This window comes from Leptinotarsa decemlineata, unplaced genomic scaffold (assembly GCF_025532065.1).
Source record: "Leptinotarsa decemlineata unplaced genomic scaffold, Ldec_3_MD MMD2_P_RNA_scaffold_7, whole genome shotgun sequence".
Classification (NCBI taxonomy): domain Eukaryota; kingdom Metazoa; phylum Arthropoda; class Insecta; order Coleoptera; family Chrysomelidae; genus Leptinotarsa; species Leptinotarsa decemlineata.
This window is the reverse complement of record NW_027412534.1, coordinates 722,068-749,362: the sequence shown is the minus strand read 5'-3', so window position 1 is coordinate 749,362 and position 27,295 is coordinate 722,068. Positions and strand designations below refer to the sequence as shown.

Sequence of the window (27,295 nt, the reverse complement as noted above, 5' to 3'; positions counted from 1 at the left end):
TAATAAATAATAATAATAATGGCTGTCTCTATTACCTTCTTATCAAACTTTGGAAAATTATTTTTACGCCTGAGGCTTTGTTTCAATCTTCTCCAAATCAACTCGATGGGATTGAAAACACAAAAATAGGGGGGAAGTCTCAGTATACTTTTCAGCAATACTCTCAAGGGCATACACTTTTTCAAATGTATTTAATAATAAATGGGCTCCATTCACTGACATACATTGTTTATAAAGAAGAAGTAGATACAAAATTCAATGAAAGGGCGAAGTTCAGCCCTTACAAGTTAACCTAGTTGGTTTTTGGTATAGTAATCTTCAAAATACAAATTTCCATCCATTAGAAAACTTTGTATTTCATCTTTCGTTGTGGAATTGGCCGCGGTGGTAGTGAGCCCGACTCACGATCAAAAGGCCGTGGGTTCGATTTCTACCTCGACCAGATATTTTTCTCGAGATAATTCATCTGGTTGAAGCTGGGATGATTCTGCAACCGTGTTAGGAATCACACGTTTAAAGGTAAGACCTCGTTAGTCCTTGACTCACACAAGTTTCTCAACTTCGGAGAGTTGTCGTTTGTATGTGGGCGACAGCTGATTAACGGAAAAACAGATTTTAAACAGACAGAGACAGATTTTTATTCGGTACTTTGATGAGCTGTCGCGAATGATAGGAAGCGTTGTCAAGAACTATTACACTTTTCGCATCCAAATTTGGGATTGATGTGTTTTCAAACCATTCCTCGAAAATGTTAGCTTCCATGTTCTCATGATAGTCAACATTGCAGTTCTCAAAATGTTTATAGTCCAGTTATTCAAGGTTTTATCTGCGGAAAAATTCCTACAGAGCTGAATTTCGGTATACACCTCCATTATGGCGTTTTAATAAAGATGTGAAAAATCGACATTGATATCGTGCCGGCTAAAAAAGTTATAAGGGTCAAAAGGTCACGAAAATCAGTGGAGGAGCTTCATGAAGCAAGACCCTAATCGATCCCTCTACGAAACCCTCCATCAGTTGGAAGGATTGATTGCAGCTTGAGAAATGGTTCTTATGCAGATTCTGTGAAACATGTTCTTCCTTACGAATCAGTAGAGAGTTGTCATGAAAATCTTGAGAAGAAAATTGGATTAGATAATTAGGGAAACAATTGCTACATGAATAGCATTTCACAAGTGTTGTTCATGATGAAGAATTTCAAGAACGAGGATTTAAAGATGAACGAGAACGAGAATGTCTCCTACTCATTCACCAAACTCAAACACCTGTTCATGCAGCTGCAGTTTCGTATGAATGTATCATCTTAACCACCAACCGATTTCCTGGAGTCCGAATTCTTGGGGTTCTTGTTGAATAGTCTTCGTGAGCAAAACAATAGCAGAATCAATACTCCTGATCACTCTGAGTTGGGTGATTCCGTACAGTATATCTCGTCTTGTGTTTGTTGATCTTTTGCTGTGAAAATTCTAACTTGTTTACTTTGTAGTAAATGCTCAAAAGGTAGTGAAAACGTATGTGAACTTCAACTAACGTTTCCTGATATGACTAATAACCAGTCCGTGCAAAACTTATTGTTAAATCATCTGAAAATGTAACTTTTAACAGGTGATGATCGACTGTAATGCCAAATATGCGCCAAACTAACTGACTGTTATAAGAAAACAAGTATATCTGAGACACCAGTCAATCTAATAATAACACTGATGATCTTCAAACATGACTCAACCTCTGAAGGAAGAACCAAACTCTTACGAAGGTTGGAAATAGATGAACACTCCAATCTAGCAGACCACTATTATAATCTTCATGCAGTCATTGTTCACTGTGGCTCTTGCGTTGAATCTGATCATTATTACGCCTTGGTTAAAGACGAAACGGACTGATTTATTGGAGCCTCTGGAGACACCCTATTTTTTGTTTTATGAAAGAGAGGACATTGGCAGATCAAGATCTTCAGATGATGTAGGTTTTCCTGCAGCTGAAAACGCAAATGCGCCATTAGAATCAATGAAGTCGCCCGGAGCACCAATTGAGTTTTGTTGTTGTTTTGTAATTTCATGATTTGTATTTTGGAAATCTTCTTTCAGTGAATGATTGATTATAAAAATATTTGAACAATATTGGAAAATACGCCAAAGTTATAAACTAGAGGATTCGCTGGAAATTCAAAAGTTTTGATATTTTCCAATCGTTATTTGAAGCTGACTTATTTAGCAATTACCTAATTATAGAAAGTTTGATAATTTGAATATCCCATTCGGAACTTGGTCAGACGATGAAAAACAATTATCGTCATCCATTTATTCCACAAAAATTCTAGATAAGATTGAGGATTGTTGTTATTATGATCACATACAATTAAGATTATTACGTTTTTGTACTTTTCAATTATCAATGTGTGCAAGTTTCTGTAAGCCAAAGTGTATCTATACTGATATTCCAATAGAGGTTCATCTGAAGGTCAATTTGTAGTGCTATATATACTTGATGGAGTGAAGTTGTTGAATATTTCTGTTCCTTCGTTAGCTGTTAACAAAACAAAATGAAGTGGTTTGTGATATTTGTGTTGTTGATTATTGGTAAATTTCCACTATTTGTTCATTCTGTATGTCACAGGAACATGATTTTGTTTGGTTTGTCACAAACAATACTAATTTATTGACACTTTTTTCACTGGGATTTGCCAAATTTTCTTGTTGACCAACTATAACAATGAATAATATTATTTTTGTATTACATTTTAAATGAGTTTTCGTTTCGAAAACCGGATTTGTACCTATAGATCTCTCTCTTTATCGACCTCCTTTGAGTATTTTCACTTTACACAATCTGGTGAATATGAAAAACATAATGGAGAACTTCATACACATGGAAGTAGAAATAGATGGAATGTGCATAAGTTAGACTAGAGACGTGTGCAAGTTGAGCCTGAAGTTGACATATCTGAAGTAGTAGTAGTATATTTACTTGAGTAAATATAAAAATTGATTGCCCCTTGAAAATAATAAAAATTGATGAAGCCGTCTTTTTGTTTCATGAAAAGTAGTTTGCTTCCCCATAAAATGGAATCCAATACATATATATTCCATCTAAAATGGATATTTCTGTTGAAGCAACCATTGTTCGTGAATTTTGATTCGTCCATCCATATTATTTTCTCACAGATATTTCCAACTCCCCTATTTCTACTTCTTAAACACTTCGCAAAACGTACTCTCCTTCCGTAATCTCTTCAATTTAGGTGATGAACTTTTCGTACCACTTGGCATTTATATTTGTTTTTTTTTTTAATTGATCTGGTGGATTTTACAGAAATCCCCATTTCGTGATTACCATAATTTTTGTAACTGGCCAATTCCAAAATTAAAAAAAAGATGTTTTCGCTCTGTAAATTTGTATGTGGTAATATTTGCTTACCCATAACATTTATTTGATTCCTCACCCTTGGATTGTGTGATCATTGCACTATCAATATCTGTAATGAAAAAGACAGGTCCGTATTCAAAAAAAAAGTTGATGGTGGCCATGTTGACACGAAACGTTTCATCGAATATTTATTATTACATCGTAACAGTACACTTTGAATACAATTACTTTTTTTCCTTTTTTGATATTCTCAGAAATAAGAATCCCATTCGAAAAAAACAAAAAACAGCATTTTTCATTTTCCCCCCATATAACTCGAGAAGGGCGAGAGTTTCCGTAAATTTTCTTCGACCATTGTATTGTTCCCGATTACAGTTACCTCTTTCCCATTCGTATCTGTTACGGTTTAGAATATAGCTGTTATCGCATGATAAAAGAAACGGCCTTTAGAATCGTATGAATAGTCATATTACGACAATTCAATTTTCATCGATACATATCTAAAGTAAATGATAAAAATAGATTTCATATTCGGTTTGTTAAATATTTACTTGAACAAATGTGAAAATGAATTACCCCTGGGAAATATTGAATTTATTATAAAGCTGTTTTTTTTGTTTCTTCAAAATCAGTTCACCATAAAATGGAATCTAATACCTATATATTTTTTAGAAATAGTTCTTATTAATTTTAATATGTGGTTTGTCTCAGGAAAGTTGAATCCGCAAATTAAGAAAATATCAATGTCTACAAAATTCTCAAGAGCCTGATATAAATTTTTTTGTTCATTCATATCTCCTACACATGAGTTCAAGTGATATTTGATTATTTCTTCACGTAACTCACAAATTAGAGGGATAAATTGAATTACTCTTGTCTCTTACCCATATTAAAGCATAATTCGGGATGGTTTCATTAGAAAACAAGCTGTCAATGCTCTGATGACAATTTGAAAGTTTCGAGGGACTTTTTACTGCAAATCCCGGTATAATAACTTGCTTGCCAACTTAAGACAAATTGGCAAAATCGGGCAATTTGAACTAACTAGAATCTTTTATGTCAAATTATATTTGATATTTTTGTAGTTTTATCTATTCGTTGAATGGCAGATACATGATGAAAATCCATTTTGAAACTAATTAATACAGTTTATTGTATAATTTTCACTATGAAGGGTTTCACAAAAACCGCGACACGTGTTTCGCTATACAAAAGCTTTCTCAAGCATAAACTAAAAGTTACTTCTAAATAACAACCATTTCATACTCTAACCTTACCTGGGAATTAACAGATCCAATAATGGCGAATTATTTAATTCAGTTTGATCGTTCATATGATGTTGGGAGTTTTTGAATTTGTTAATTTTCATACTCTCCAACGGGTTAGGTTTCAAACCTTTCTTCTGGAAATGAAGGGGTTTGTATTCATGGTTGAACTCATGTCCCTCTGAGATTAAATGACTGGCATATGTGAAATTTATTTTTCCATTTTGGAAACTATTTTTGTGTTTCTATATGCGGACTTTGAACGTTCTTTCAGTTTGACCTATATAAAACATCGGACATGACCCACTCTCGATTTTTCAGAAACTGGATTCTTAATGTGCATGACTAAGTTGTTGTTGCTTTTGAACTCAATATTTACACCTTTGTCGTGTAAAAAATCTGAAATATTCGTAGTGGGTTGGCCTAAATAGGTTGAGGTTCTATAACTTTCATCCTCATTTCTTCCAATTGGGTAAACTTCCTTCAAAGCTTGGCTGTATACGGGCGCTGCCATATAAATATTTGTTGGAAAGGTATACCAATTTCATCAAAACTATTCCTCAATTCCAAATGTCTCGCAATTTGCCTGTACACAGAGTGGTCCAACGAAAAGTATGCACCTTGCTTTTCTCCTTTTATTGTAACTCAACGCAAAAATGCTCGGACAGGTCAATTTTGCTGTTGAGGGGGACACATTTTAGATGTATTTTTCTACCTGTGCCATCAACAATATATCATTTGAAAGGGCACAAAATTATCTTTCCCATTATACCTAATTTATTGTATTTCACTCAAACATGTAGGTAGTATGAAGAAAAACAACTACAACCCAGTACTTTGAAATGTGTAATTAACTTAGTAGAATCCTACTTCAGCAAGTGCTGAAAATGTGACCTATTTGCTTCCATACAATAATACAGATTTTGTTCAAATCTATTCCTAACATTCTGTAGCATATCAGGTGTTATACTTTTGCACTCTTCTGTAATTCGTTGGCGAAGATCTTCTATGGACTCGGGCTGCGTAGCAAAACATTCATTTTTCAAGTGTCCCCAAAGGAAAAAGTCTGAAGGCGATAAATCAGGTGACCTGGCAGCCCATTCTATGGGGCCTCTCCTTCCAATCCACCGTCCAGGAAACCGGTCATCTAAAAACTCTCTTACCGGAGCAACATAGTGAGGAGGTGCTCCATCTTGCTGGAAATGAAGCCGATCATCATTATGTTTTTGGTCATTTTCAATTATTTCTGTTATGAGAGGATCAATTGTATCTTCAAGCATGTTCAGGTAGACCTTAACAGTTGAATTCCCAGGAATAAAAAGTGACCCTACGATATGACTACCTAATATGCCACACCAGACATTGATTTTTTGAGGGTACTGGGTATGGACCTTTCGGAATAAGTGTGGGCTACTGTCATCCCAGTAACGGCAATTATGCCTATTCACAACTCCATTAAAAAAAATGTACTCTCATCGGAAAAGCACGTGTTGAATGATAGGTGCGGATCATCAATTAGTAGCTGGCTCAGTTGTTCAAAAAATTGCAGCCTTCTATCAGGATCATCTCCATTGAGTTCCTGTACTAATTTAATTTTGTACGGATGAAATTCATAGGCTTTTAATATCCGTATTATGGACGAACGGGAGACACCTGAGGCTGCAGCAAGCTAACGGGTACTTTGAGTATGATCCAATTCAACATGTCCCAAAACAGCGACTTCCACTGCTTCATTTCTGATCGGTTTCCGTGGCTGGTGTTTCACATTACAGACAGATCCGGTATCGACAAACTTTTGGAGTAACTTGGCAACGTACGAATCATTCACATTTTTCCCGGGATGACTGTTATTAAAGAGGCGAGCAGTAAGTCTAGCACAAATATTATGTCGATAATGAAGTTTAACAATTTCAACTCGTTCAGGAATGGAATAAACCATTTTTACAGTAAAGTTAAAATAATTTCAAAAGCAACCGAACTGAATCAATGAACGTTGGCCTAAATTATTTTTGTACACTTATCTGCTGTTGTTATTTGAACCAAAAAAACGCACGAGAGAAATTGAGGAATGTAGTAGTGATAAAAATGCCATTTTTTCCGCATTTTCATTAACACCAAAAATATCAAGTAAATGTTCTTTTTTTATAAATACAACAAATTAGGTATCATTGGAAAGAGAATTTTGTGCCCTTTCAAATGATATATCACTCGACCCCACTTTCCATTCCCCCTCGCTAGGGGGTTGAAGGCACAGGTAGAAAAATACATCTAAAATGTGTCCCCCTCAAAAGCAAAATTGACCTGTCCGAGCATTTTGCGTAAGGTTACAAAAAAAGGAGCATACTTTTCGTTGGACCACTCGATATACATTCGTGGTTATGTACTGTATATAACCTGTATATACTGTTTCGTGGTTGGATTATTATTGCACCACCCGCCCCCCACGCGATATTACGTTTCCGGAAAACAATTCAAGTTGATCTTCACTGAATTTGTACATTGGAAGATATTTCAATAAATAAGGGAAATTTGTGTTCTCAGAATTTACTTTACCTTATTGTCGAAATAGATTATGAAACTAAAATCTACAATGTTTCTATATGTATGTGGACTAAACTTTACCTACCATTATATGTGTTTTGATACCAAATACATACCCAAATTTGTGTTATATTGTTTTTGTATTTCACTCTATTCATATGTTAATGACCATCCCTTACATTTTTTAATTTTTCCCAGTTTATATCTGGGATCACTACGTAAAAGATCAAACGACGGATTTTTCGAAATAGGATCTATGTCGCTCTTCATAGAAGAGCAGAGGAAACATTAGTCCACATACATATTAAAACACTTACATACAGTAGATTTTAGCTTTAGTAATCTCCCGATGATGCTAACTTGGTTATCGAAACGCGAGTCGAGAGACCGTGTTTTTGTTCTGGTGTGGAAAAATGTTATCAATATTTCAATTTCATGCCAGAGGTTTCGATTCTACCCATCAAGATATTTGTTGTATTTTTAACATTGGGAACAGATATCAAATCAAATCAAATGCATAAGTTAGGTTAGGTTAAGTCTAAAGTGAGTGGGTCTATTCGATACTTCACCGGAACTCGCAAGGGTTTATTGTGGCTCATATATATTCACACTCCACCAAATAAACCCAGCTTCTCAACGAAGCCGATCAGTTTATATAATGAGTCGTCTTTCAGGTGAGATGGTACCTATTCCGAAAACATAAAATTTCATGGTAACTCTAGTTCCATGTGAAATTCATTTTTGAGAAAATAATAGTCTACCAGAGAATATTTTGTTGATTCAAATACTAAATTCATAGCAATCCACTCTGCGCATTTGTAAGTTATTCAGTATAATTCTGAAGTTATTTGCATAAAATAATTTCCAAAAATCATAACTTCGAGCAAGTACGATCCATGCTATTCTGTAACTTTCCATGGCGTTGAACATTTACATACGAATATTTGAATAACTCAACTATGAAATGCCACATCAAAAAACGCCTAATTTTTGTATGCACTATTATCAAATCACTCCAAAACAGAACACTGAATCGTAAACCCAACGTTAAATGTCTTTTCAAAATGAGTGAACTTTACGAATATTGAATCACGCTTCGACTTATCTTACCATAAGATTACCATTCTTCAGTACTCACTCGGCCATTAGGGTACTTATTTCCTTAGGGTACTCGTCCATACCCGTGTAGAAAAGGCAACCTATTTAGCTCACCCCGATAAGTAACTGAAATGTACTAAAATTTTTTTTTTGTCATACAAATTCTTCCCAACTTTGATATCTTGCTTCAGCCTAAAGTTGCTTCCGCACTATAATGGTTCATTTATTTCAAATACACCTGATATTTTTATTTATTTAGAATTCCCCACCTTACAAAATATTAACAACTTTTCTTGTGTTCTCACAATGAATGATACTATTGATATTAATGTTGATATTTTATATATATAGGTGTTTGCTCTGCTGAGGTGTCCGAAACTGGCCCCAAAGGAGGTAAGATTTATTCATAACTAAATATATTATTACGTTCATAATGAAGATTCCGATTATATAATAGCATACACGATTAAATTTGCATGCAGACATGAATGACAGAAAAAGTGAATTGAAGAAATTTGACCTGACCGGGATTAGAACCCTGTTCAGTGGACAAGCGTATTTACCAACTACGCTATCGGAGCCACCGATAGCGTGTTTTGCAGTATAAGTATCTTCACCTCAAAAATGGAAAAAATGTTATTTTGGAAGTAACAGGTCTGTTTAAAATCTGTTTTTCCGTTAATCAGGTGCCGCCCCCATACGAACGACAACTCTCAGAAGTTGAGAAACTTGTGCGAGCTAAGGACTAACGAGGTCTTACCTTTTAACGTGTGATTCCTAACACGGTCTCCCAACAGGGACTTCCGAATTTTAACAACTGATAATGGTTACCTTGCTGAAGCTTCGTCTGTCAAATCAGTTGTCCTTTATTCATAATAGGGGAGCCCAAGCGGGGATTTCGAGGTTTACTAAAGCGCGGCAGATATATACAGGGGGATACCTTGTACCCGGTTAAGTACCTCTACCAAATATGAGCCCCATATACGCCTGTGAGGGATAAAGGATTAGATTAGTAAAAAAAAATGATCATCAGAAATTCTCGAGCACGTCAGATGGAGGTAGAGTAAGTTAATTACCAGCTAAAAAGTATATATTCCAGTAATCTGACAATTTGAGAGTGACGTAAAGAAAGGGGAGGACAGCAAAGTTGTAAAAAAATAACCTCATTTCGACATCTCGAGCGTATCTAATTTTTTTTTATTTTGAAGAAAATAATTCAAGGATCACGAAAAATATATAATCTGACGATTTCCACAAGCCGAAATAACAAAAATTCGTCGTTAAGTAGAACATGCCGAGTATTTCATGAAAGATATCCACAACTTCCGAAGCCGAATAATAATGTGATAAATCGACTACTAAAAAACTGTAGGTTGAATGGAACCTTCCGTCCAAAAATCATTCGTAAGAAGACTAAAGTGGATGATGATGACAATGGTATAACAGTTTTGGGATAGTTTTATGCATTTCCAAATGCTTCTCTGCACGAGGCCGAAAGGGAGATAGGTATACCCTACGTGACAATTTGTCGAATTCTTAATAAGCATAAATGGCATCCCTACAAGTTCTACTGTGTCCAACATTTGAAAGAGACTGATTTACTTCGTAGAGTGGAATTCTTTGAATGGTTACTTGTCAACACTCAAGAGGATGAACATTTCCATGATAATATCATATGGACAGATGAGGCCAAGTTCACAAAAAATGGAGTTTTCAATAGACATAACAGTCATTATTGGGCGCCAGAAAATCCCCATGTTGTCCGCCAAAGGGGTTTTCAAGAAAGATGGCAATTCAATGTATTTTGTGCCATAAAGAATGAGTCAATTTCTTATATCGAGTTTTATGATGATAATTTGAATGCATCAAAATATGAAGATTTATTGAGGAATGGAGTTCAAATTATTTTAAATAATAGAACAGGAAGAGAACGTATATGGTACCAAATGGATTGTTCTCCACTCCATAATTTTCATTCAGTCAGCGAAGCTTTAACCGAAATCTTCGAAGATAGATGGATTGGTAATAATGGACCTGTTCATTGGCCTCCTAAAACACCAGATGGCAATTCATTTGATTATTTCGTGTGGGGTTTCATTAAAAATATGGATAACTCTACTCCAATAACAACAATAGAAGATATGAAATCGAGAGTTACAACTGCTTTCAATAGTTTGACTTCAGACTTGATCAGAAGCGCTACACATGACAATCTTTTGAAAAGATTACATGTTTTTTTAAGTAGAGGTTGAGATGTGTTTGAACATAGTCTGAAATACACTGACGATTAAATTAACTCATTAATTTATGGGTTTACTATTTTCAGTTCGTGTTTCTGCGTTAATAAAACTATTGTTTGTGACTAATTGGGAAACATCAAACGAAATCTGTTTTACAAAAATGAGTGATGAACAAGGAAACCATGTCAGTTTTCGTTTGAAACAGTTTATCTCGAAAACGGTTCAAAATAGAAATTGTATTATCTGAATAAAGTTAATCTAAAATTGGATGTAGAGCTCAAAAATGTTGAAATATACAGGGTGTTCCATTTGAAAAAATTGAGTTCCACTCATTTTTTCATGAGATCAAAGTATCCGCATTTTTTGAAGTCCCTGTATGAGGTAAATGAAAATATAACTCGGAGTGAAGATCCTCATAGTATCACTCCACTCCATTTCAAATTTGATCGTTTTAGTGCAAGAGATTCAAGATTATCAGCATTTATGAAAGTTCATGTTTGGTAAAAAAATATCGAAATTAATTTATATCTTCTAAACGGTAATAGATAGGTATAGGGAAATAGTATATGAATTTGTTGACAAACTGATAATGAATCATAATATGATATTATATACGGGGTGTTCTATTTGAAAAATCAAAGAAGCCGCTACTTTATAGTAGAAGCGACAACGCCGCTCCGTCTAAAATATTTTAGGCGTGTAAGTCATATTGACTTATGCATACTGTGAAATTTTCAGGTTGATCCGTTGAATAGTTTGCCAGAAACGGCTAATTAACGCTCATCATGAAAAGCCCTGTATTGGTCGATGATAACTAACTTGTTATATTCCACACATAACGAAATCAACAGTCCTTCCAAATCAATAAAAGAATTTGATGATATCTCACATACACTTTGTTTTCTTCAAATTTAAAGATTGGAAGGCCCTTAATGAAAGACCATAGATCCTTCTCATCATCGACAATCAGGAGGTTAGAGCAACTTGCGTATCTTGTCTCCTCACAAATCTATTTGCGATCTGTTGCTGGTCCATTCAATTTTTAAATGATGGATGTCAAAAGCTCTTTGCTCACTGGTATGAAATTATCTTCAATTTTCTGCTCGTGACGCATAATATCTATGTTAGAATGAAAACTTTTCTTTTTAAGTATTGAAGCCTCGAAGCACAGAAGTTAGATTCACCAGCATAATCGCCTTTTTTATTATTAGACGACGTTTCAGAAATTTGTTGTCATTTTAAACCTCTTCTTTCTATTCCAGCCCTGAGGAAGATAGTGAAGAGGGCTGTGGGAGACATGGGAGGAACATTTTTGGTCCAGACTGAGGCAACAATAATCTCCAACTGTAAAGCAAATGGTCATCCTGAAGTACAGGATGATTTGGAGGTATGATAAACGATGAATTTCAAATGCAAACTGTACAAATATCGGGTGAATTGGATAATTACACCCAATACGATATCTTGATTCATTTCATCATCCACAAACATTTCACAAATGAACTCCTATCAATTGTAACATATTTATTTTTGGAGGTATACAAACTTAGTAGATATATTTGGGATTCGATCAAGTAACAAAAACTACTACTGTTTTCTCGTTCACGTTTCAATGTTTGAAGTGGTTGACAATGTTTCGTGATGAATTTCATCAGTTCAGACTTCCATTGTACAATATGATATAAATTGATTTGAAATCCCTGAAAGAGTCTGTGTAAAAATTAAAAAAGAGAGATCAGCTGAAAAAATAACAATTATATGAAGCAAAAAAACCGAAATTAAAATGAAATAAATAAATAAAAAATTAACAAGAAATGAAAATTAAAAATTAAAAGATTCCAAACCAAGTTACGTCACGACGTTTCGATTGTTAGTATCCACAATCGTTATCGGGTGATAACTGGACTTATTCACTTTGTCCATCCACCCCCGTTCCTCCGGAGCGGACCTCAACTTACTGATGGGCACTTCAGCAAAATTGACATCTGACATTCTTTTGTCGAAAGTCAGCCTCTAGGTGCTTTTACTTTCTAATCTGTTGAATTGTTTTGTCATGACTTTGCTAACTGAATTATTGCATGGGGTCCCCAAAACTAACAAGAGACGATTGTCTTTTCAGTCGCGAGACTAAACCAGACTTAAAGTCTGGTTGAAAAATGTTTATACTTACCGGAGCCGCCTGACGGCGAATCTCGGGGGTGGTCTTTGGTTCTGCTTCGTTGGCCTCCTGTGTTTGTTCCTCTCTCGGAATCTGGGGTTATCCCTGTTTAGTATATTATGTGAGTCGCTTAGTACAGGTCCAGATCCGGGAATATAATAATAATAATAATGTATTTATTCACATTACAATGAAAATGATTAAATTCACATCAATATATAAAATAGACATTACAGAAAACGTAAAAAAAGTAGGAAAGCGATAAGTGTAACACACTTGTTTCGCAATAAAAATAACAATTTACACATAGCTTACACATATAGGTACACAATTTTTTTTACACATTTCAAATGAAATATACCTATGATTAGTTAATATCAACTGAACATATATACATTCAGTACTACACAAATATAATATGGACAGTACACTGAACAAAATTACACACAAATATAAGAGAAATATTGAATTTAAGACAATGAACTTTGGCTACTCTTGATAAAAATTTTGGTAAAAGGCAATAATAATGTCTTTTTTGCAATGGCGTCTTCATTCTATTAAATTTTGAGTAAATTTCCTACCAGCTGTTAACAAAAATGTTTTCAATTTTTTTTGAATAATGCTGGAGATTTAATATTTTTTATATCTTCTGGTATGCTATTATAAAGTTTAATGTATAAAAAGGAGTGAGCTCTTTGTGAGATTGACTTTTTCAGTATCACGGGGTATGTTAATTTTTTTGCAGTGACGTGTAGAGTATGGGTGATCACGAAATTTTGCTTTGTTTGAACTAAAATGGTATTTCACGCTTGTACTGAAAGAAAACAACTGTCGCACATCCAAGTTTCCACACTCTTCATACAAACGCTCTGTTGAAAATCGCCGATTTTGTGACATTGTGAGTTCGAGGAATCTCTTCTGTAACGTTTCCAGAGGTTTCAAATGTACACGTAGAGCGGGTCCCCAAGCGGTTATTCCATATCGTAAATGACCCTCAACAAGGGCCGTATATAAATGTTTCAGTTCGTTGAAAGGTAAATATCTTTTTAGAACCCGAAATCTGTAGAGGACTGTTTGGAGTTTTTTTTATAATATATCTGATGTGGTAATCCCATTTTAGATGTGTGTCAATATATACGCCTAAGTATTTCGATTGTTTAACAGACTGAATTGTTATTGTATGGTTTTGTGTAGTCAGAATATTGAGGTTGTCATAAGGACAGGCATTAGATGCATTGCAACTGAAAGGAAGAAAATTCGTTTTCTCCACATTTACAGTCATGAGTCTGTTATCAAGCCACAGTTTCAATAATTGGAAATCTGCCTCTACCTTTTTTTTCAATTCGTCCCAACTGTCCGCTTCATAAAATATAGCGGTATCATCCGCATATCCTATTATGGTACCCATGCTATTTATTTTAAATATATCATTTATATAAAGGTTGAATAATAAAGGTCCCAACACTGTGCCCTGGGGAATTCCACATTCAATTTCTAACTCATCACTAGTTTTATCTGCTATTCTAACAACTTGTTTTCTGTTTTGTAGATAACTTTCAAATAATTCGCAAACATATACCTCTGACTCCATTATTGTTCAGTGTTTGTAATAGTAATTGGTGGTCAACCGTGTCGAAAGCTTTTTTTAGGTCGATTAACATGCAAAGTGGAGGTTTTCCTTTTTCTAAGGATTTGTGTACTATTTCTGTTAGTTCAAGTATCGCATCTTCGGTAGATGTTTTTTCTTTGAATCCAAATTGTTTGGTCGAAATAAGTTTATATTTATTGATAAATGAACATAATCTCTTTTTCACTAATTTTTCAAGATTTTTGAGAGGTGGGTAATAAGCGAAATAGGTCTATAGTTACCGATTTGGGTTTTATCACCTTTTTTATGGATAGGCGTGACTATTGTTGTTTTGGGAGCGTTTGGCCAGATACCAAGTGACAAACATCTATTTACTATGAATACTGAGGGATCTAAAATGTACCTATTCGGTACATATCTTGGAGCATTTACGGCGGCCCTTACGAACGAGTTCTTAAACGACTGGATCTGTCATCTGTATGTCGCTGCGCACTGGCCCCAGGCAGGGCAGGCATTTTTATTATACCGGCTGATTCACGGTGGATGGCACATTAGACGTTTCTGGTGAACAAGACAACGGATCACTTTGAAAATTCAATGGAGGGCATATTCGGACATTCTCTAGCCAACTAAAATATTTTCGACAATGCGGTGTTGCCGCTTCTATTAGAAAGCAGTAGCAACTTTGATTTTTCAAATGGAACACTCTGTATATAATATTAGTTTTGGAATCTCCAACAATTGCCCGACAATTTTTCTTGATATTTCCCTATACCTATCTGTTACCGTTTTCGAAATAAAAATTAATTTCAATTTTTTTCTTCGAAAAACATGACTTCTAAAAATGCCGATATCTTTTAGTTAAGAAGTACTATGATATCGAAATTTGGTTTGAAGTTAGGTGATACTTGGACACTTCCCACACGTCAGCCTAATCTCCGTTACTTCAATACAGGGTGGTAAAAAAATACAGTTTTTTCGTTTGCTTGAAAAAGTTGCTGAAATTTGATTATTTTAAATGGAACGCCCTGTATATTATTGAAAATTCGGAAAGCTGCTGAAATTTGCTTTCTTTCTATGTATATCATACCTATACCTAACTAGTCAAGTTTCAGACTTATGAACATTTATTTGTGAAAATGTCCCTTCAGAATGGTATTTCCATTCGGTATTTGGTAAGCAGGCCATGATTACTATTTTACAGTAGCGTTGTGACATTCTCCTAATAATATCGACATTTTCGTCACTTCAGAAGTTGCAAATACCTTCAAAACGATGGAACAAAACTATTCAAACGAAGTTCTTATGAATTCGTTTATTATTTTTGAACAGTGTGACAAAATTATCAGCAGAATATGTAGAAAGTTCAATGAAATGTATCCGAATCTACCGCCAATGAACCTCAAGAAATTTATACGAATTCAGAACAATTTCAATGCATTTGGATCAACTTTAAAAGCACCAAGAAACTTGCCTCGACCCGTAACTTTCGAAGACAACCAGATTAATGTCTTAGCATATTTTCACGCATATCCCGAGTCATCGATAAGAAGTGCTGAAGAAGATTTGGGTATAAAATATTCATCGGTTCAAAGAATCTTGCGAAGACATAAAATGCATGATTATAAATTCACCAAAATTCAAGCAATGAAGCCTCAAGATTCTCAACAGAGAGTAGAATTTTGTTGACACGCATTCAAGAAGAACCACTTTTTTTAAATAAAATTATTTGGACTGATGAATCGAAATTTTCGAGAGAAGGGATTTTCAATAGAAAAAATCGTCATTATTGGTCCAGTGAAAATCCTCACGTCACAAAAGAAGCCGGATTTCAAGAAAAATTTAGTTTTAATGTCTTCTGCATGTTGATGGACAACAAATTGAGGTACGTGATATACGAGGAGTCATTAACATCCAGAAGCTACCTGAATATTTTGGAGAATACTGTAGACAGTTTCGTGGATAATCTGCCACTCGAAGATTATCGAAACTGTTGGTACCAACTAGACGGAGCTCCTGCACATTGCACAAGAGAAGTGAGCGCAGAACTGGATAGACTATTTGACGATCGGTGGATGAGGCGCTTGGGACCATGGAATTGGCCAGCGAGATCACCCGATCTTAATCCATTAGATTTTTATTTGTGGGGAATGTTTAAAGAAAAAGTTCACAAAATATCCGTGCGTTCGAGAGATGAATTGTTAGAAAGGATTGCCCAAACATTTGAAGATTTGGATCCTAATGAAATCAGATCTGCCACCACGAAAGCAGTCAACACCCGCATTTTAAAGTGCTTGGAAGTGAACGGCTAGCGATTCGAACATATTTTGAAATATTCCACATGATTGTTTTACTTTTTTATAATTATTCATATCAATATTTCCAATTTCAAGTTTCTTGGTGCTTTTTTAAAGTTTATCCAAACATATTGAAATTGTTCTGAATTCGTATAAATTTCTTGAGGTTCATTGGCGGTAGATTCAGATACATTTCATTGAACTTTCTACATGTTCTGCTGATAATTTTGTCACACTGTCCAAAAATAATAAACAAATTCATAAGAACTTCGTTTGAATAGTTTTGTTCCATCGTTTTGAAGGTATTTGCAACTTCTGAAGTGACGAAAATGTCGATATTATTAGGAGAATGTCACAACGCTACTGTCAAATAGTAATCATGGCCTGCTTACCAAATACCGAATGGAAATACCATTCTGAAGGGACATTTTCACAAATAAATGTTCATAAGTCAGAAACTTCACTAGTTAGGTATAGGTATGATATACATAAAAAGAAAGCAAATTTCAGCAGCTTTCCGAATTTTCAATAATATACAGGGTGTTCCATTTAAAATAATCAAATTTCAGCAACTTTTTCAAGCAAACGAAAAAACTGTATTTTTTTACCACCCTGTATTGAAGTAACGGAGATTAGGCTGACGTGTGGGAAGTGTTCAAGTATCACCTAACTCCAAACCAAATTTCGATATCATAGTACTTCTTAACTAAAAGATATCGGCATTTTTAGAAGTCATGATTTTCAAAGAAAAAAATTGAAATTAATTTTTATTTCGAAAACGGTAACAGATAGGTATAGGGAAATATCAAGAAAAGTTGTCGGGCAATTGTTGGAGATTCCAAAAATAATATTATATACAGAGTGTTCCATTTGAAAAATCAAAGTTGCTACTGCTTTCTAATAGAAGCGGCAACACCGCATTGTCGAAAATATTTCAGTTGGCTAGAAAATGTCCGAATATGCCCTCCATTAAATTTTCAAAGTGATCCGTTGTCTGGTTCATCAGAAACGTCTAATGTGCCATCCACCATGAATCAGCCTGTATATACTTTATTGTCCAAAGAAAAAATATTGTTGACAAAGGTAATGAATAAATATAAAAGAATACATAAATGTCAAACGAATATAAAAATATAGATAAAATATAATGTAAACTTAAGTATAAAACACTGAATAAAAAAAACCACAAACTATGGTTGAAACATACATACACATAAAACATGCTTAAGTTAAAAATGATCGGTATAGAACTCAATCAAACTGTAATAGGGTCTACTACTCAAAATTTCGTTAATCATTGTTCTGTACTGATTGGTATCAATATTCATCTCTTTAGTGTAACCCGGCAGGTGGGTATACATCTTCACACCATTGTGAAATACGTAGTCCTCGACCAGAGAGTTGCAATGAATAGGTAATTTTAAATTTTTTTGCACGCTCTGACGAGTTGTATAAAGATCGGTGGTAACCTCAAGTTTCACAAGATGTTTCTCAATTAAACACACTATTTCCGGAATGAAAAGAGCTACAACTGTCAATTTTTTTTATCTATAAACAGTTGCCTGCATGAGTCACGAAGTTTAGCTTTGCACAAGTATCGTATAGCTGTCTTCTGTGATACAAATACAGACTCCAGCAAATTAAGGCTACACACCCCAAAAAGTTATACCGTATCTTAAGTGAGACTCTACCAAAGCGTGATATGCTGTTTTTGCAGTATAAACTCCCAGTTCTCTAGCAATAACTCTCACTGCATAACAGCCGGTGGAAATTTCACTTTTCATTTTTCTGATGTGAGCGTCAAATTTCAATCCACCTTCTATATACAGCCCCAGAAATTTAGTACACTCTCTGTTCTCAATGATACCGCTCGCTACAGATAAATTCTGAAGTGAACATTTGAAAGTCATAATATTTGTTTTCGAAATATTAAAGGACAGTAGATTAGAATCACACCAAGACTTGATTTTTTGTATATCATGAGCTATTGCCTCATTGAGTATATCTATACCTTTACTATGCCACAATATAGTAGTACCGTCAGCGAAAAGAGTGAATGTTCCAGGTTCATCAAATCGTTAATATACAACAGGAACAATATGAGACCGAGAACCGATCCCTGTGGTACACCAGTATTTATTTCAATACTGTTTGAACATTTAATCGTTTTCACAATCTGACTGCGACTCAAACCACCGTAGTGTTATCCCTCTACATCCAAAGATATTGAGCTTTCGTAGCAGTATTTTATGATCAACGCAGTTAAACGTTTTCGTCGGTAGTATAACAGTCTTCATCATCAGCAGCTTCACTTTCAGTCCCATGTTGCTTCTTCGACCTATTATTGGTAATAGGTTTTGTCGGGCAGATCTCGCCATTCTTATTCTCTACCGTTTGTGAGACCTGAACGTTAATCCTTTGTCTAGGTTGACCCCCAAGTATCTAGCTTCTTTGGCCCACGGAATCTCTTGTCCGTTGAAGATGACATTTCCTTCCGGATGTACCCTCCTCCGGGTGAACAGTATTGCCTGACGCTTGTCAGGGTTTATACTGATCTTCCATAGGTTGACCCATTCCTCTAATCTATCTGCCTGTTGCTGCAAGTATCTAGTGACGTGCGCTTGGCTTGTTGATCTCGCCAGCAGAGCTATGTCGCCCGCATAGAGTGCCAACTTGTTAAAGTTGTTCTCTGGCTTGGGCACGTCTGTTGCGTATACCTAGAAAAGGTATGGCGAAAGGACTGCACCTTATGGGACCTCTACTTCCATTAATCGCATCGTTGAGAGTTCTTGTCCTACTCTGCAGCGGCCTGTCAGCTAGAAAATACTCGATTAATCTTACCATTGGTTTCGTGTAGCCAAAGTTGATCATTTTGGCCAGAAGTCCATCATGCCAGATTCTGTCAAACGCGTTGAAGACGTCTAAGAAAATCGCTTCGGTGCTAGACTTATTCGTCCGAGATCTGATTATTCATGCGTCATTCAAGTGCTTTCACCTACCCCCTCTTTCTTCTCTCCGGCTCATCGGTTTTAGCGGAAGCTGATCGTTTGGCGGGATTTGGTCGTGTTCCGCTTGATGAGAGGTTTCCATATGTTGCGTATCTCTACCCTAGCTTGGCTAATTGCGTTGTTGGTCAACATATATGCGGCTTCTTTGAATTTCCTCCTTAACCAGTGTTCCACCTTGTGAATGATTTTAGCTTGAGCCCACTTGATGTTATGTTGATGAGTTCAAACGTGCTCTGCTATTCCTGATTGGCTGGTTTCTCCTCGCTGTATGTGTTTCTTTTGCTCGTCAATGCGAGCATTGACGCAATATCTTGATTCTGTAATAATGAAAACTTCGGTAAAGAAAGCACTAGATGTTTCAGTTATTTTACCTATTCTCAACTATTTCTCTGACCGTTCAATTCAGTAAAGTCAAAACACAGCCCTCAATGATTAGAGATATATGAGATATATTTTTGAGAACTTTCAAAAGAACCACATATTATTATAATCGCCATCTTCATGAAGTGATCCAATTTTTCGATAAGAATATATTTAATTTATTCAAATTTCCATTTATATATTCGTATTCGAATGAACATTTCTGTAGATGAAATTCGGATACATCATTATACGCCCGAAACAAATATACAGTCCAAACAGTGGACTGTAAAGGAGAAAAACAAAAACTAATTTTTTGGCTGGAAAACTGATGACGACTAGTTTTTGAATAATCATTGAGTTATTTCAATCGATTATCTTCAAAGGGGAAAACCAAATCACAGCAGCATACAACACATCATTACTTGACAAGCTGGTGGTAGAACTTGCAAAACAACGGCCACATTTTCAGAACAAGAAAATTCTGTTTCATCAAGACAACGCACTGTCTTACACCTCAGTGGTTGTCATGGCAGAAGTCCACGAGTTCCGGTCAGAACTGCTTGACCATCCGCCTTACTTACCAGATCTATCCCCAAGCGACTTCTTTTTGTTCCCCTCATCTGAAAATTGCACTCAGAGGACAGAGATTTTCGTCAAATGAAGAGGAAATTATTCTGCAGAGAAAAACCCCAAATACTATTTGGACAGGTTACAGAGATGGAACATCGCTGGGAGAAGTGTGTACGAGTCAGAGGTTCTCAAAATTATTTTGTCTACCGCCCACTTCGAGTCAGACAGTTACCTCTTAATAACCAACGCACTTCTGTGTGAAATAGCAATCGGTTGAAATCTTCATCATTAGCAACACAAAGCAAATAATCTGTCATTTTGAGTACGCTATGAAGCCTTTGTGACGTCCTGTCATAGCCAGAGCGCCATCCGTAGCAGCTGATATAATATTCTTCAATGGAATTTCTTTCTCATCACAAACATTTTCCAGTGTATTATATATGGTTTCTCCTTTTGTATCACTCTCTAAATTTCTTGGAAATAGTAGTTCTTGATATATTTTCTCATTTTTAATAAACCTCACGTATGACAACAACAATGCCCCATTGATTGTTAAAGTGGACTCATCTAACTGGACTGAGAATTTAGAAGTCTTCAGATGATTGCACAATGACTCTTCAATGTTTTCAGCCATCTCATCAATTCGTCTTTGCACGGAACTAATGCTCAAAGGAATTTTTCGGATATCTGCCGCTGGTTTATGGAGCGGCAGATTTATTACCTTTGTTATTGCCGGTAAAAATAAATCCTCTCCAATAGTGTGAGGGTTTTACTTGTCCGAGCAGTTAGCAAGGAGATATTGTAGGAAACTCGGAGTACGTCGTCGTCTTGCTTAGAAGCCGCAGAAAAAAGTTTTGGCACAGCTGGCTGAGCTGAGTGTCGCTTTTTCAGTTCAGTCTCTTTTTCAGTTATTGATAATAAGTCATACTTTTGTCTTTTTTATCTGAATGCTTTTTATTCAAATGATCTTGTAGCCTTGAGGGTTTCATCACTTCATGTTTTTTGACAAAGAAGGCACATAGGCGAAGATGGATTTGTGGGATTTCCAATAAAAACATATTTTATATATTTCGCGCTATACTGCCGTTTCTTCTTTTTTGCTTCCGACATAATTTTGTCTTCAAAAATGCCGGAGTAAAGAATGGAGTATTAAAAACTTGCTAATGACATCACTCACTGTATTCACTAACGCACGTACAGAACTTTACCTAGCTAGTCGCTAACTCAATCCACTTGTTTTCATAATATCGTCGAATGACATTACTGGCTGGATGGCGTACGCGCTTTTTTATGAGGCAGCGGGCGGGCCTAGTACTCTCGAGAATGGAGACTAGAAACTTCTCGCTTCGCATTGAAGCTTACTGCCATCTATTGTACAGTTTGACAACTATCGGACAGGAAATACTGTCTAGTCCCCTAGAAGGCGTTACACGAGGAAATGCGCGTTAAGCGTAAAGGAGCGGTAAAGTTTGTGTTAAAAGCAAAAAAACATTTTAAAATTAGCCATCACCCCCCTAAACCGCTCCAATGCCCCCCAATCTTCTCTGTGTCCTTTACTGCCCCCTTATAGGCCTCCAGCTTCCACAAGGGGGCGTTATCGCCCACTTTGAGAAAGACCAGTGTAGAGGTTAACAGATACTATGTTGGAAACTTTTCAAACCACCCTTGTGAATGTAAGTGAAATATTTTGGTGTGATGTCGTTCTTTTGTTTGAATAAAAAAGAAAGAAGATTAGAAATGATTTTTTTGAAACAACAACATGCCGTTCATTTGATTACCAAAAAATCAACTAGTTCAATACTTGAATAGAACTGGCCGATACTTGATGAAAATCGATATTCAAAAAACTAATAGAGTTTATTCTATGATTTTCACTATGAGGGTTTTACAAAAACCCTTATAGTGTTTTTTGTTATAGCGGTTTTTGTAAAACCCTTATAATGAAAATCAAAGAATAAACTCTATTTATTAGTTTTTTTTTTTAGTTCAATACTTCATAAACACTCAATTGTAAGTAATTTTGATTCAATACTTTCCATAAATTTCATCAAGGATTTAGTTGTCGATTGTTTCTTTCTCATTTTGGAGAATCAACAGCTCTATGAATCAGCAAATGTAACTATGGATATATCATAAATTGACATACATTCAATTCACTCAGAGCATTTTATATACCTCAACTTTTTTCAGACTACATATAGCCAAATGAAACGATGTGCTGGTAGAAAAACGATATTCATTACTCCCAAAGCTGAATTCCTCGCCAATTTAGAAGAGTGCAGCAGAGAGGCTATAAGAAAAACAAGAAACTGTTTAGCCGAGGATCAAAAATATTTCCCAGAATTCATTCTGGATCTAGCTAAGTCTGTTGTTACTTTCATGTACGATGACTTCGATATAATGAGACGTAAGTTGGCATTGACGATTTTTCGTTCATTCATCATGTGACATTAATATTACTGGAGTTTTTTCCCAACACCAAATCGTTATTTTTACACCTCGACACGTGTTTCGATCACCAAGTGATCATCTTCAAGAAGAAGATAAAACAGTTTTATCTTCTTCTTGAAGATGATCACTTGGTGATCGAAACACGTGTCGAGGTGTAAAAATAACAATTTGGTGTTGGGAAAAAACTCCAGTAATATTCATTACTACACCAAAGGTTCCAAACAGTACATTACAAGTACATCATGTGACATTGTTCAATCGAAGATTTTTTCCTCAAGTTCATCAACTCTCATCGCTTCCAAATAATTTAGCTCGAAACCATTATTTTCTATCAACTCTTCGTGAGCAAAAAAATAGCATAACCAATACTCCTGGCTTTTCTGGATTGAATGATTCCGTACAGTCTATCTCGTCTTGTGTTTGTAGATCTTTTGCTGGAAATACCCTCACTTGTTTACTTTGTAGTAAATATTCAAGAGGTAGTAAAAACGTATGTGATTTTCTGAAACTTCAGTTAGCGTTTCCTGTTATGACTGATAACCAGTTTGTGCAAAGCTTATTGTTAAATCATCTGAAAATGGAACTGTATCAACTGAATTGTCAACCATGCGCCAAACTACCTGACTATTATAAGAAAACGAGTATAGCTGAGGCACCAGTCAATCTAATAATAACACTGATGATTTTCAAACAAGACTCAACCTCTGACGGAAGCAAGAAACTCTTTGGAAGGTGCGAAATAGATGAACATTTCAATCTAGCAGACCACTATTATAATATTCATGCAGTCATTGTTCACTGATGTGGTTCTGGCGTTGAATTTGGTCATTATTAGACATTGGTCAAAGACGAAACGGACTGGTTTAAGTTTGACGATAGTCGTGTCACGAAGTGTTCTGGCGATGTATTGAATCTATTGGAGCCTCTGGGAACATCCTACATTTTGTTTCATGAGAAAGAGGACATTGGTTAAACAAGATCTTCAGATGATGTGGTGCTGCAGGTTTTTCCGGGTTTTCCTGCAGCTGAAAAAGCAAATGCGCCACTGGAATCAATGAAGTCGCCCCAGAGCGCCAACTAATTTTTATTGTTGTTTTTATTTCTATCGTTGTTTTATAATTTCCAATTGGAAGTTTCAATTCTTTTCTCTTCATTATGATTTCCTACCACGTAGTAACGGCTATATATATATCAATTTATTTTAATATCTATCATTACTTTTTTTCTGTTTCAGTTGACCTGCCCTCATGTATTCGTTCCATCCAGAATTCAAATGCCCAAAGGAAATACATGCAATGTTTGACAGATACAGCTGCGCAAACTCATGATACCGCAAGAATCCCATCTTCAAAAAGGTCTTTTTGCGAGTAAGTTTAATTCCAGCTGTCTTTTAATTTTATCAACGACCATGATTCAACCGCAGTCTTAAACATTTGAAAATACAAATGTCGTCTTCACAGAATGTAATAGACGGCATTTCCAAAAGTATGAATGTCTTCTCCATGTTATTCGCATTGTTACGTTTTCATTCGACAAAATCACTTGAATAGAAATTTTAAAACGACACTACCTATTAAACGCGTCGAATTTTGCCCGCTTTTTTTTTGTTTTATTTAACACGCTTTTATTAGCTTCTCCTGTATGTATGTATATTTGTTTGTTTATTTGTTTGTAACTCCAGAATTATCAACATTATTGCTTGATCTATTCGCGGGTAGATGGTGCTGTAGGTAACCTCCTTGATATAATTGGAACTCACTTTACATGTATTTCTTCATTTGAAAAAAGTATATTTTTATCATTATTTTATCACGCTTTTTTCAGCTTCACCCGTATGTATGTATGTTTGTTTGTTTGTATTTGTTCATTTGAAAAAAGTATTTCTTTTATTAACACGCGCGCCTGCTTCCTTTTTTGGGCTTGGTAGCTGTTTTTCAGGCTCCCTCTCCGGAATCGGAAAATATCAATAGTCATTTTTCTAAACAATATACGGCTGATTGATCCCAGAGTTTGGATAAAATAAATATAGTTCGGAAAGACTGAAAAACACGCTTTTATAGCCTACGAAACTGAAAAATGAAAAATAAATATAGTTGTCGCACCTCTACGAACGACAACCCTCAGAAATCGAAACATGTGCGAGCTAAATATTAACGAGGTCTTAACTTTTAATGTGTGATTCCTAACACGGACTAAGAACTAAAAAACACGCTTTTGAAGAACATCAAACTAAATAGTTGATTTTTTTTTGATAAGCTTAAAACAATAACGAACGAAAAGTACTGCTATTATTGTGAAAAAAACGTGGGTGGTTTGTACCATATTTTTTATATATTAAGCGCCCGTCGCTTTTTTCACATGAACACTAGTATTTTTCGTTCGTTATTGTTTTAACCTGATTTTTGAAAAACATATTTTCAACTTGTTAGTTCGATGTTCTTTGAAAGCGTGTTTTTTAGTTTTTTGAAACTATATTTATTTTTTCAATTATTTTCTTTCTTTCACTTTCACGTATATGATAATGTGTTCCAGAAGAACTGAAAATAATTTTTAAAATATCAAAAAAATTCTAACCCTAAATTGAGAAATTTTTCACTTCATTCCTCTGGTTGAAATTATCTTCTTTTTTACAGCAAATTTCTTCCGGCGTCCAAGTGTTTCACCGAAATGATCAAGGACAATTGTCAAGACAGTGAAAATCTCAGGAAATTCAGAAATGACTATATAGGAGCCATGGAAGTTCCTTGTGGAACAAAGGAGTCATATTAATACCCATTTTTTCAATATGATATAATATATTTGTAAAATAATATATTTTCGAAAATGAACTGTTTTCTCTCTCAATCCACTTTCTCAGCGGACAGGCTAATGTTACTACTTCAAATAATAATAATGATGTCTTTATCAGAACAGCATGAAAAACGGAACATATGTGTTTTACATTCATTTACTTGTTGGTTACCTCGTTTACAGGCAGATGGGACGATGACAAACTTGTTTGTCATTACCTTCAGCCTAGTTCGAGAAATGATGCTCTTGAAAGAATTCGATATTCAATTATGGAAATTATGGGAGTTGAGACTGGCATGAACGAATTGTTCTTTGGGATCATTTGTTTCACTCAAGTTTCTACCCTATTATTATCAGAAGACCATACACAAATTTAACTGAATGTCAATATATTTATTTGTTTGTTCCAAAGGAATTTGATAATAATAATAATATTTATTTACCATTTTTTATACACTTGGATATATAAAGTAAGTCAGTTGTACTGCAAGCTAGTAAAGATAAAAAGAGAAGGAGATTGAGCACAGATTTACCTCTATACATATATTTACATATACACATATATACAGGGTGATTTAAAAGTACTTTGACAAACTTCAGGAGGTGATTCCTCACAATATTCTAATATGAATTATCCAAATAAATAAATGTCCGGAAACGCTTCGTTTCCAAGATACAGGATGTTGAAGTTTCATTTTTATTTACGTTTTTTTCAAATAACTTTTGAAATACTGAACTTAATTGAACGAAACTTAGTAATAGGAGGTTTTTGAGGTGTCGAATTCAAACCTGATGTTCTTATTGCTCTTACTCGTATGGGGCGCCACCTACACGTCTTTTTCTTCTTAAAAGATTAATTTTTGGGCGTACTTCTACCACATTTTTCAGTAAAAAAATCGATTCCTCTATCATATCTACGTAAATAAGCTACCCTTGTTACTAGTCGCTGTAAGCAAGCGTTTTCTAAATATTTGGACTTGAAAACTTCAAGTCGATTATTTGATAATCGATGCATGTTGAAGTTATTACGAATATTTTGCATTTTTCACAAGAATGCTTTGGAAATGAATTCGACGTTTTACTCGTTTGAAGAGGTCATTACTGTTGGGTACGTTCCTTTATGACATTCTTAAGAAAAATAGTTATTTTTGTATCAAGGGTGCATAATCAGTATTTGTTTTAATAAAATTTGCAAGAAATGTCAACATTTTATTTCAGGAAATTTTGAATATGTAGAATAAACTAAAATAAACGAAACTGAATTGTATTCAAATGAATTGTTGGAAGTGTCCACCTTCAGCGAAGATACATGCAGTCAGTCTTCTAGTCATTGAATCTCGTACCCGCTCAAAAATTATTGTTGTGTTTCTTATTGTTTCACAGGCGTCTACTATTCGGTTTCTTAAATCTTCCTCGTTTACTGCAGTCTTATAAACTAGTGACTTCAAATGTCCCCAAAAATAAAAATCTATCGGGTTTAGATCTGGGGACATTGGTGCCCACGCCTAGTTAGGTTCTTCTACACCCCTACCAATCCATCGATTTGGATAGACTTCGTCA

General features: G+C 35.1%; 1 protein-coding gene across 1 annotated transcript; it reads left to right on the top strand.

The window, feature by feature from the left end:
- The first annotated feature begins 2,439 nt into the window (after positions 1-2,439).
- Positions 2,440-25,773, top strand: LOC111513514 (uncharacterized). Its single transcript, XM_074170162.1, has 6 exons — positions 2,440-2,579; positions 8,622-8,663; positions 11,773-11,897; positions 22,685-22,901; positions 24,180-24,312; positions 25,579-25,773. Exons 1-6 carry the CDS (start codon positions 2,543-2,545, stop codon positions 25,712-25,714), a joined length of 690 nt encoding a protein of 229 aa, XP_074026263.1. The 5' UTR covers positions 2,440-2,542; the 3' UTR covers positions 25,715-25,773.
- Positions 25,774-27,295: the final 1,522 nt, after the last annotated feature.

Bases quoted from the DNA above. Each gene is read 5' to 3' on its own strand.
- LOC111513514 (XM_074170162.1), top strand. From the start codon at position 2,543: ATGAAGTGGTTTGTGATATTTGTGTTGTTGATTATTG. The intron at 8,664-11,772 runs GTAAGATTTATT...TTTCTATTCCAG, and splicing joins CGAAACTGGCCCCAAAGGAG to CCCTGAGGAAGATAGTGAAG. The intron at 24,313-25,578 runs GTAAGTTTAATT...TCTTTTTTACAG, and splicing joins TCAAAAAGGTCTTTTTGCGA to CAAATTTCTTCCGGCGTCCA.